The 12533-nt window shown below is 32.3% G+C and overlaps 2 protein-coding genes across 2 annotated transcripts; both read left to right on the forward strand.

Annotated features, from left to right (window-relative positions):
* On the forward strand, window positions 2778–4259 carry LOC109723595. Its single transcript, XM_020252027.1, has 4 exons — window positions 2778–3016; window positions 3421–3513; window positions 3632–3733; window positions 3830–4259. The coding sequence occupies exons 1-4, from the start codon at window positions 2969–2971 to the stop codon at window positions 4187–4189; spliced, it is 603 nt and encodes a 200-aa protein (XP_020107616.1). The 5' UTR covers window positions 2778–2968; the 3' UTR covers window positions 4190–4259.
* On the forward strand, window positions 9484–11405 carry LOC109722815 (dCTP pyrophosphatase 1-like). The gene is made up of 2 exons (XM_020250961.1): window positions 9484–9938; window positions 10832–11405. Exons 1-2 carry the CDS (start codon window positions 9747–9749, stop codon window positions 11171–11173), a joined length of 534 nt encoding a protein of 177 aa, XP_020106550.1. The 5' UTR covers window positions 9484–9746; the 3' UTR covers window positions 11174–11405.

Genomic DNA, 12533 nt, shown 5'->3' on the forward strand with positions numbered 1-12533 from the left:
TATACTATGTCGGTTCAAGAAAAGGTTATTTTTCTAACTATTTTGAAGAATCTCAAAGTTCTTGATGGTTATGCATCTAATATTTCAAGAGGTGTGAATTTAAAAGAGCGAACACTTTTAAATCTTAAGTCACACAATGGTCACATTTTGATGCAAAATATTATGCCAATAGCTTTGAGGTTAGTTATGCCTAAGCAAGTTGTAACAGTTATTTCTGAGTTGTCATCATTTTTTAAGTCATTATGCTCAAAGGCTCTCAACATTGAGGAACTTGATCAACTACAGTCTCGTATTGCATTGATGCTTTGTCACATGGAGAAAATCTTTCCTCCAAGTTTTTTTCACTATTATGATTCACCTAATTATTCATTTAATAGATGAGGCAAAATTAGGTGGACCTGTATATTACAGATGGATGTACCCGATCGAGAGGTAGTAATTTTAATCATATGTTAATTATATACATTATTTTTCAATCTTACGTTGTAATGTATTTTTTATTTTTTTGAAAGGTACTTGGTGCGCTTAAAATCCTACGTACGCAATAGAGCTCAACCCGAGGGCTCAATTGCTGAAGGATATATTGCAGAAGAGTGTTTAACTTTTTGCTCAAGATATCTTGAATATGGGGAATCTATTTTTAATCGACCACAACGTAACTCTGATAACGTAGATAATGCGGATGATTATATGTTTTTATCTGGGGGTCGAGTTTTAGGCAAGATTGAGAGTGTCATTCTTGATGACATTTCATTAGTGCAAGCACATCGATACGTTTTACTCCATTGTAAAAAAAATCCCAATATTGTAGGTAACTATCATTAAAATTTTCCTGTATATAGAATTAATTTTAATTATGATTTAAGTACATTCTAAGTGTGTAATTTTCTAAACTTGTATATAGTGAATTTTTGGCTGCTCAACGAAGAGCAAATCCTAACATTCGAGCTAACCCAAATATTGAGCATAAATGGTTAGTTGAGAAATTTCCTGAATGGCTTCTTGGACAGGTAAGAATGTTTCATATTAAATTAATAAAATATTTTTGTGTTTTGACAAAATTTATTTAATATTATATTTCCTAAATATTTTAGGTCCCACAAATGGCAGAGAGAAAGTGTCCTGACGAAATCTTAGCAATCGCCCGACGTCCAAACAATGTCGCCAAGCGATGTAATGGTTTCATAATCAACGGATTTAGATTCCACACGAAGAATCGCGAGAAGTTCAGAAAAACACAAAATTATGGAGTTATGGTTGAAGCAGAGAGGCAAACTTATTATGGCAAACTTACCGACATTTTTGAAATCGATTATTATGGAAGTTTTAAGGTCATTTTATTTCGTTGTGATTGGGTAGATATTAAATCACCCAGGGGATTGAAGAAAGATGCAAATGGCTTAATTTTTGTAAATGTTTCTAAGTTGATTCATACGGGTCAATTATTGAAGGATGATCCATTCATTTTCTCATCTCAAGCAAAACAAGTATTTTATGTTCAAGATCCAAAGAATGAGGGGTGGTCTCATGTCATTATAATAAAGCAAAGAGATTTATACGATATGGGAGCAAGATTACAAGACGAAGACGATGACCAGACATACACCCAATGCATGCCTTCGATAATTTCAGCCACCGACGAATTAAATAATTGTACAAGTTGGGCCCGGTCAACTAATGATGACACATTAATGCACGATATAGGTGTTTTTGCAAATTCTTAGGCATAAATCTATTTTGGTCTCTTTTGTCATGCAGTGCATGTTTTGATCTCAAATTATATAGTTAATTTAGTAAGTTAATTTTGTTTTATGTTTTAATCAGTTATAGTTGGAATTCTATATTTATACCTTCACTATGCATATTACTTTTATTTTATTCAATGATAAATTATCTTGTATAGTTCAATTTGGCATTCAAAAAATTTTTTTATGCAGGTTTATAAGCAATGGTAAGATAAAAAAGATTGAGAAGTTGTATAATTACCACACTTCAAGATGATGAACCTCAATCAAATGGTGATGACTTATCACCTACTTTAGAAGCTGCTTCTTCAGAAAATCAGCCTACCTCAGAGCGAGAACACTCTGAAGACAATCCTCAAGAGCAAGAACCAACAAATGTTGAAGATAATGATACATTAGAGATAATTGGTAATCTTTACTCTTTTTAATTTAATTTCTTGCATGCTAGATTTTACTATTTAACTTAAAATCCTTCATGACGTTTTTATTTAGATGAGCAATATAATTTAAAGAAGAAAAGAGGAGTTACACGTGCAAAAGATGTTTGGACTTTACCATCTGGACAAAGAATTAAAGTAGAATGGAACAAATTTGGACAACCTATAAAGAAAGGTGGGAGAATTTTAGGTGGTTGGTTAGGAACAGTTGCACGACGCGGGAATATGTGTCCTATCCACTATATAAGTTGGAAGGTTATGCCTCTAGTGCCTTTTAAAGTTGACATCATCAAAATGACTCGGGTGAGCATTTTTTTTGTTTTTATATTTGAAATTTTTAAGAGATTTAATATAATTAACAATCTGTTTACTTGATCTTTTTTGTAGAATGCAATGTTTTAAAGCATGTTTTATTTTTTATTCTCTGATTTGAGTATTCAATGATATAATAAATTTTTATATAATATAGAGCGGCTAATTTTGAGGTATATCATAATTTTTTGAGCTCTATATGTTGGGCTTGTTTAGGTGATTAGTTAAATAGGCAATCTTCTTTCTAAGTTTGCTTTTCCTAGCTGCTTCCCTCTTCTGAGAGAGGCTTCTTAACACCTAACCATAAGTATAGAATACAAGACAAGAACACTTTTAGTTGAAAAAACTTAGGCTACCTAGCTTCTACAAGAAGAGAACAACAATGAGAAAAAGCTCTATTAATTTGATTTCTTTTCATATTTGAAACAAACTCATCTTGGGATCTGGTGTCTTGGGGTCCATGTTCTGAAACTGATGTGCCCTTTGTGCTGGGCTCCTTCTGTCAACCACCAAAAGAAAAAGGTTACTAAATTTGTATGAATTAATAAGAACTAGCTAGGAACTATCATATAAAGGTTTCATCTTTACTAATATCTATCATGTATTCTTTTTCTTTCTTGTAGAGTAAGTTTTTTCTTTCTCCGGATGATAAGGTTGAAGCATGGGTATTGAAATCAGTTAGTAGAAAATGGAAAGACTACAAACATGAGCTTAAGATAAAATATAAAAAGGCTACTAGAACACAAGGAGAGATTGCTAGTGATATTCCTCCAGAAATTGTGCCACAATAATGGATAGATCTTGTTCGTAATTGGTTTTCAGAGAGAAGTGAGGTAATATATTATAAGTAGTTAATAATGATACATTTTGCAGTTTACTCACTGTTTTGTATTACACCTTTAAACTTGCATATCTTATTTTTATAGAATCTCTCACGGATTGGGAAGGCATTTAGAGCAAATCATACAACTCCTCACACAACTGGTTCCAAGAGTTTTGCAAGAAAGAGACAAGAATTTGTATGAAAATCTTTCTTTATTTTATAAATATACTTATATGTGCCTTTATGTTTGTAGTTTCAAGTTGATTTACTTGAATTATATTTTTTACTAAGCTTGCTAATATGATTAATTTCAGGAAAAACAACATGATAGAGAGCCAGGACGTATTGAGTTTTTTGTAGTAACTCACAAAACTAAAGATGGGGAGTACATTAATCAATCATCAAGTGATTTTGCGGTATTCAATATGCATTTTATTATATCTTTCTTTGTTTGCATCAATAAAATTATTTGCCAAGTAATTGATATGTTTATGTTTTTTATTTTATTGTAGGAGGACTTAATGGGAGATCTAGCTAAAAAAACAACCACATCGGAATTCTCAAATGCCACCAAACAAATTGAAGAAAGTGTTTTTAGGGATAAAAAGGGCGAAGATCGGTATGGTCGTGTGAGAGGTTATGGGATTGGTCCTACACCAACACAAGTCTTTGGAATTCAAGCTCATCTAAGGAATGTAGAGAATGAAAGCCATGATCCAATGAAAGATGAAGTTCAAAGATTGCAAGTTCAAATGCAAGACATGCAAAAGAAACACGAATCGGAAATGAATGAAATAAAATCTCTATTGCATAGACTTGTCACCCAATCTGTGAATTTAGGCACCGAGACAAGTGGTACACCATCACCTTAGAAGACTACAACTTTGTTTGAGCTTAATTTTTGTAAAACTTAAAAGTATTACAATTCTAGCATTAAGTTTATATGCCAATAGATTTTTACTGTTTTGACTTAGTAACAAAATTTATTGGTATATATGAAGTTTCTACATTAACTACTTTCTTATATATGCATGTTATTGTTGTCATTGGTTTTGATTACAGATGTGCATGCACAGTAAATTTTGTTTCTTCGTTGAATAGACTTTAGAATAAATATCTTTTCTGCTAAAAATTCTAAACTAAAAAAAAAAATAATAAATATAAATTATATGAATTGCCGACGCACCAAAGCGTCCCTATTTAGAAATACAAAACATATTAACTAACATGCCGACGCTTTAACGTGTCCCTAAATAGCCTCAGAAGTCAACATATTAACTAACATGCCGACGCTTTAAAGCATCACTAACAACAAAAATCGCCGACGCTTCAAAACATCGTAATATAATTTTTCCACCGGCGACCTTTTGTCGATGCTACAGTAACGACGCTTTGGAGCGTCGGCAAACAAATTTTTATGTCCTCTTCAGCCCGAATTAGCGACCAATAAGGCGACGCATTGGTGCGTCGGGGATATTTTCCAACGCATACAACGTGTCGGTGTTTCTGCGTCGGGATCTTACCGACGCTTTCGAAAGCGTCGGTATTATTCTCCCGTCACTGCACTTAGCGACCCACTTCCCGATGCTTTGTAAAGCGTCGGCGACTATATTGCCGACGCTCCAAAGCGTGGTTATATGAAATTTAGAAATATAGGTGTTTTCTGTTCGTGTTACTGTCTCGATCTAGGTGTTTTATGTTCGTGTTACTCTCTACTGCTCTGTAAAAGTCTAGATATAGGTTTTTTCTGTTCGTGTTACTGTCTCGACCTTTCGTGGATCCAAGCTGTACCTAGCCTTTAATTTGCGACTTTTGTAACCCTTTTCACCCCTCTCTAAATAGGGTATATCCATGTTTCCTCAAAAAAAAAAAAAAAAAAAATTTGACCTTTGCATTGGAAAAATATAAAATGAACATGACAGATGGTGTGTGCAGATTGCTCTGCCCAAAATAATTACACTACTGGTCACTGCAGAAACTTGGGCCTTTCTAAAATTTTTTTATTTTAATTTACAGAAATAATCGATAAATATGTATATTATATAAATATAACAGATACGCTGAGTGTAGACAATATCTAATTGCCATTCAATTGGTAAATATAAGCATGGACTAAACACATTTTTTAAAAAAAGTTTAGAATCTCCGGTGCCGTAATCAAATGCTTCAGAACCAAATAAAAATAATGAAAGTTTGAGGACCTGCGATGGAATTTTTCTTAACAAAGAAGGAAATTTTTTTTTTTTTTTTTTAAGAGAGAGTTAGCATGTTACCCGCTTCGTTTATTTCATTTAGAAATAAATTTAGCTGAAAATGTAAATCAACTAGAATTCAAACTTAATTAAGTCTCGGATACCAACCATCAAATCCTTTTGCGACTTGCGCGGTCGGTCAAATAAGGAAAATGCTATTTGCATACTTTTTAATTATAGACGTGTACACCTTGTACCCTCAAATTCATAAATTTGCAAACTTTTATTTTTTTTTTGTAAAATAAAAAAATAAATATGAGAAGCAAAAAAAAAAATGTGAGCTATAAAAACATTATAAATGTAAACTTTACGCCTATACTATAGAGTATTATTTGGTTCGGAACCTGTTCTTTCTTAATCTTACTATATATAACTCTTGGTATAAATAGGAATAAAACTAATTTTGTATTTAAAAAAATTAGGTTGTTATCGGGAATAACAAAAGTAGCGTTTGAATAGTTAGTTTGAAATAATGAGAATAAGAGTAATTACAATTTTTAATTAATAATAATTTATCTAATTAATCAACATAAATATTAATTTAATAATAATTTTAATTAATTTAATTAACTAATTAATTATTCCTAAATATTAATTGTTAAAAGAATTAACAATGAGTACGGTCAATTAATTAATAATTTAATTAACTGCACGTAATTATAAACCTTGCAATTTTTATACTAGTTAATTTTTCTTACCAAAAAATTATGAATAAAAGAGGTGGTCTCGTTAATTTGTGGGTATTTTGGTCTAGGGGTGCCTGTATATATATTTTAATTAAAAATATGTATCTTTTATAATACTGACTTTATAATCATGAAAATTTTATTAATTTTGTATAATAAAAATAGAAGATGATAAAAATATTTTTTATTATGTAATTTTTGTGCTTTAAGATTTTATATTTCAAATAACAAGTAATTTTATGTTTTTAAAAATTATATACATATATATATATAGAGCTAGTCTCATGTACTATCTACAGTACCGGGGCTCTGGTACTATTGTCTCGTTTTTTATCTTAGGGTATTCAAATCAACGATCCACACCATTAAAACTGATCTAGGGTATTTAAAATTTTAAGAAATAAAATTTTATATTTTTTCTATATAGTTACTTTATGATCAAACCATTTCAAAATTGTCAATTTTCAATGGCTACTATGGCGAGTTTGGAGTTTAACGGTATAGAAAAATCTAAATTTTCTCAAATTTTGATATAAAATACTTTAAACTATCTAGATTAAGGTTAACATTCTTGATCTTGAATTTAAAAGTCCTATGTTTAAATTTTAAAGATTATTCAATTTCTACAGTCCATTTTAACATAATTTATTTACTAAGTAAACGATGTCGAAAAAAACTAAAATTTTATTCCTAAGAACTTCATATACCCTAAATCATATTTAACGGTGTGGATCATTAATTTGAACACGCTAAGATCGAAAACAAAACTATAGTCCCGAAACTCCGGTACTATAGATAGTATAGTAGACTAATTATATATAGAGTGCGGCTAGGATGCTTATGGAAGCACGGAGGGCTCCGTGCTTCCACTTTGTTTTCGATGTTCGAACTTTCGAATCGACGATCGGCTCCGTTATACTTGATCTAGAGTATTTGAAGTATCTAGAAAATAAATTTTTCGATTTTTCGATATCATTTGCCTAATGATCGAAGTGGCTCAAAATCAACGGCTGAAAATAAAAATCTTATAAAATATGATGATACGACATTAATATTTTAGATCGAAGATATTGATCTTGTTTTATATAGTATAAAAAATTTTCTATCAAAATTTCACGTGATTTGGATATTTCTACACCGTTAAACTTGTAACCGGTTCACCACGGTCGTTAAAATTATTAATTTTGAGCCCCTTCGATCACTAGGCAAATGATATCGAAAAATTACAAAATTTACTTTTTAGGTACTTCAAATACTCTAGATCAAGCGTCTAGAGAGGAGTGAGCGAATTCGAAGTCGCGAACAGTCAAAAACGACTTGGAAAGGTACGGAGGGCGGTCCGCTTGACCAAAAGCATAGTAGCCATCAACTATTATATATACCTATATATATATATAAGTATATATAGTATATATATATACTACTATATATATATTAATATATATATATGAACTAGGCTACTATGCTATTGGTAAACGGAGGATTCCGTGCTACCAAGTTGTTTTCAATGATACGGCTTCCAAATCGACGATTGCTGCGCGTTAGAGCTTGATCACAGCATTAAAAGGTATTTAGAAAACAAATTTCATAATTTTTCGATATACATTTCCTATCAAACAAGTAGTCTAAATTGAACGGCTGAAATAAAACTCTCATAAAAAATGATGATAAAATATTTAAATTTAAGAATCAGATATACTGATCTTACTCTAAACAGTGAAAAGAATTTTTATAAATTTTCATCGCATTTGATTGTTTTACACGTTAAACTCACAAGACACACCATATTGGCCATTAAAATTGTCAATTTTGAGAATCTTTTGATCACTAGTCAAGTGGTGTCGAAAAAATCAAAAATTTAGTTTCCAATACTTTCAAAGTGTAGATCAAGTCTAATGGAGCCGACCGTCGATTTGAAGCCGCATCATCGAAAACAAACTTGTAGCCGGAGCCCTGCCGTGCTACGGAAGCATAGTAGCGGACTATATATATATATATATATATATTATAAGTTGGACTCTGGCTACTATTAGTAAGCGAAATACCTCATTGTTGCTATCCAGTTTTTTAGCCGTTTGGATAACTCTTTTTATTATTTCTAAACCATTTGGATTAAATACTATAACCCAGTGGGGACTCACTCCACCTAGGGACCACTCAAACTCTAACCGAGACAATATCATCCTGACCCTACAATTTTTCATCCAGGGTTAAAAACTTGATAGCAAAAAGAGCGTTTTACTATTAATAGTATTCCCAAGCTAATGTATATATATATATATAATATATATTATATATATTATATATATTATATATATATATATCTCGGCAAATCGACCTGCCGCGCCAGCGGATGAGTAAGGATACAAGATGTTAACTATTTAAAAATTTACAAATAAATTTTACTGACACCCATATGATCCACGGGTATAATGACCGCCCCGTAGCGTTACCCAACACCCGATTTGATAATTAGTTAATCAACATAAATATTAGATATTAGATCAACATCATAAATAATTAATTACTTAATTAGCTAATTAATTAGAAATCATAAATAAATTAAATATTTTACTATTTAAGTAATAAATAATGACTTGAATTACATTAATTAGATTAATTAATAATTTAATACTATAATTAAAATTAGATTTAGATTTTAATTAAGTTCATTCCACTTGGGAACAAATTTGTTTAAAAAAAAAAAAAAAAACAACTGTTCGTCTGCTTATTTTCCAAAAGGAAAAAAAATACTATTTTTCCTACCCAAAATAATATATGGATAAAAAAAGGGAAAAAGAGCATATTGTTAGAAACTTAGCAATATTGCCGTGCAGGCCAACTTCGTTTGCCGAGTGGGCTGTCAAATAGGATCAAAACTAGCAGCCATTACGAGAGACAAAGGGTCATATAACTGCTAGACTTATGACTCCAAAATCGTTGGCGAAAACCAGAAGGTCATGGGCAATTTTGGGATCACTTTATATTCATGAGACATTTACGAGAGCTCTTTATTATATGATAGTGGGTGAATGTAGGTTTAGTGGTGAGTTAGTGTGAACTAGATTCAACATATGAGCTAGATTCAATGTATTCAATGTATTGTAATCCTTAGTTTTTTTAGGTAGCTTCTATCTCTCTCAATTTTTTTTTTTTTCATACTTAGTTATCGTATGCGAAGTTCCTACTAATAATAGAGAGCTAAACTTGTCCATCTTTTGTGGAAAAATGTGGGCGACCCATTAGTTTCCGGGGGAAAAAATGCTGAGTCGGCGACATTATTCTCTCCTTTTATATGCCTATGGATGGATAACATTCCCCAACAAAAGGAAAGAAAAAGGGAAATTTCCTAGGAGTGGTGGGACATAGAACAAAAAAAAATATATATATATATATAAACAAAACACGGGACACATGGGGAGACAAAAAAGAGGAATAGGAATAAGAATAAGAATAAGAAGAGGAAGAAGAGGAAGAAGAGGAGGAGGAGAATGGAGGGAATGGTGGAGGAGGAGGGGGAGGTCTCCGCCATGGACGACGACGAGGACGCAGCAGCAGCAGCAGCAGCAGGAGAGAGGAGGCTGATGGTGACCCTCGACGATCTCAAGAACAAGATGGCCGACTTCGCAAGGGAGAGGGACTGGGACCAATTCCACAGCCCCAGAAACCTCCTCCTCGCCCTCGTAATTCTCAGTTTAATTTCATTAATTATATATTCGCCACCATGAATTAATCTCGTTTTTTCCTTTGCCCTTTCGGTTTCGGTTTCATTTGCGGTGGTGTTTCGTGTTTTTAGCTGTAAAACTCTAGTACTTAAAGGCTTAATAACGTGCTATTTTGTTAATTTGTTTTACTTTAGATTCTCTGTTTCCTAACCGAGTTTCCTCTTTTGATCCATTAATTGGTTTTTTCTGCGTCGTTTCAATATATCTTGTACTTTGGTTCGTATTATTTATATTTTTCTCTTTCCTAATTCGGTTTTTTGTCTTTTTAATTGATTTGAAGTGCTACCCATGAATGGGTTTTTGTGTTTATTTGCTCGCTCTGTTTAATAATGCTTTCTTTTTTCTGTTTTGTTTTTTTTTTCCCCGCTAGGGTATCGCCCATTTTTTAAATTTACTATCATATTTTTGATCCATGATAGAGGGTTAATTTGGATCTGCTTTTCTTGATTTTAAAACGCCCAAATAATAACAACAATGAGACCAAGAACACCAACATGAAAATGCACTAGTAATATATGCGTTTGTTTGTTTTATCTATTTATATTTTTTTTGTTTTTCCAACACATATTTTGGCGAGAGCGAAAGAAAAGAAAAGAAAAGAAATGGGTTTCTTTCTAGTACTAAAAGTTATGCATGTGTTGCCCAAAAATAATAAAAATAATAATAAACAATTAATGGGATATATATATATATATATAGCATTAGTAAGTAATACGAATGTTATGTTGCATATAATATATATATATATATATATATATATAGTGTTTGGCTCACTCCTTTTTTGTTCTCTTGTCACCATTGTTAAGTAGTAGCAGTAGTAGTCCCTTTCTTATCCAATGAATCTTATGTAGGTGGGAGAGGTTGGGGAGCTCTCAGAGATATTCCAGTGGAGAGGAGAGGTTCCAAAGGGGCTCCCCGGGTGGAGAGAAGAGGAAAGAGAGCACCTGGGAGAGGAGCTCTCTGATGTGCTTCTCTACCTTGTGAGGCTCTCAGATGTGTGTGGGGTGGATCTGGGAAGAGCTGTTCTGAGGAAGCTGGAGCTTAATGCCCTCAAATACCCAGCTGAGCAATGCAAGGGCTCCTCAAAGAAGCACACCCACTACAGCAACTCTACTGCTGCTCCTGCTGCTTCTGCTTCTGCTAGAGCCAATTCAATTGAGGAATCCCAAAATGGCTTTTCTGAGAAGCTCTGAATTCTGCTAGAGCCAATTCATGTGGGTCTTTTTTGGGGGGGGTTTTATCTTTAGTGTAGTGTGTGTGTGTGTGTGTGTGTGTGTGTGTGTGGGTGTGTTTTCTTAGATAGCTCTTCTTAGGCTCCTTTTAACTTTTTGTTGCATGGACACCATCTTGGGTGGTGGTGGATAGTTGGTGGTAACATTTGCTAACTATGCTGTCAAAATACTACACAGTATTTTCTTTTACATATTCTCTTTTAGTAGTTAGCATCCTTTACTTTTTTTGATATTTTTGCCCAGGCAAAGGGAACACCAACAAAATAAAAATAAAGACCTGACCTTAACTGTTGATCAATTACTTTATTTGTACTGTGATCTAGGATTTATCTCTCACCATCTAGTTAAGGAATGATAAATGGCCAAGTCTGAGCCTTCAGTTTTATTTTGCTGGGGTAAATTTGTGCGGAACTTTCTTAAACTATGACCCATTTTGATCTTACTCATTTAATGACGCCTTTTTGTGCAAAATTTGGGTGTAAAAATATAGCCACGGAATCAAATGACTTGAATCAAATATGAAGTGGAAATGCTATCAAACAACTCAAAAGTTAAATAGGTCGATAGTGAAAGTAAATTTTCTAAAGATTAGATAATTGGATAAAATTGATTAATAGTTCAGATAAGTTCTATACATTTTCCCCTTTCGATGGTATATTTTTCTCCTCACCCAGGATCTACATTTTAGGAAGAGAGAGAAAGAGGGAAATTTTGTAGATCTTTCCCTACTATTCATTCCCTGCTACTCTACATTAGGGCAATGCTAGATAACTCATAAAAACAGATCCTATGATGAACAGGAAACTGTGAGTCCTCCAGTTTCTTGCTTTCCACTTGCACGTAAATTAGGTGGGACCCTTAATCTTTTAGGCCCCGTTTGGTTCGGGGGATAAGCGGGAATAACGAAAGTTATTCCCGCTATTCCGCCAAACTGGGAGATTTGTTGCCGGGATATTTTATCTTAGTCAAACCTTGCTATTCCCGGTTATTCCGGAATAGCAAGGGATTTGTTATTCCACCATTTTGGTGGAATAGTGCTATTCCAATGCTTAATGTCAAACTTAATTAAAAACTTATATTTAAATATATAAATGTATAAATATAATATGTTATATATTATAATACATTATTTTTATTATAAAATTTTTAATTGTACTATATTAATAAATATTGTTTATATTTAAATATTATAATAAATTTTAGAATAAATTATATTTAAATATTGTAATAAATTCTTTTTATTAAATTTAAGTTTAAGTAGAATTTTAAAAAAATTTATAAATTTATTATAATAAATTATTTTTATTAATTGTTCCCACCC

The sequence above is a fragment of the Ananas comosus genome, linkage group 17, assembly GCF_001540865.1.
Source record: "Ananas comosus cultivar F153 linkage group 17, ASM154086v1, whole genome shotgun sequence".
Lineage (NCBI taxonomy): Eukaryota > Viridiplantae > Streptophyta > Magnoliopsida > Poales > Bromeliaceae > Ananas > Ananas comosus.

Coding starts and splice junctions, on each gene's coding strand:
- LOC109723595 (XM_020252027.1), top strand. CDS start 2,969: ATGTGCCCTTTGTGCTGGGCTCCTTCTGTCAACCACCAAAAGAAAAAG. Junction 3,017..3,420: donor TCAACCACCAAAAGAAAAAG/GTTACTAAATTT, acceptor TTATTTTTATAG/AATCTCTCACGGATTGGGAA. Junction 3,734..3,829: donor AATCATCAAGTGATTTTGCG/GTATTCAATATG, acceptor ATTTTATTGTAG/GAGGACTTAATGGGAGATCT.
- LOC109722815 (XM_020250961.1), top strand. CDS start 9,747: ATGGAGGGAATGGTGGAGGAGGAGGGGGAGGTCTCCGCCATGGACGAC. Junction 9,939..10,831: donor GAAACCTCCTCCTCGCCCTC/GTAATTCTCAGT, acceptor AATCTTATGTAG/GTGGGAGAGGTTGGGGAGCT.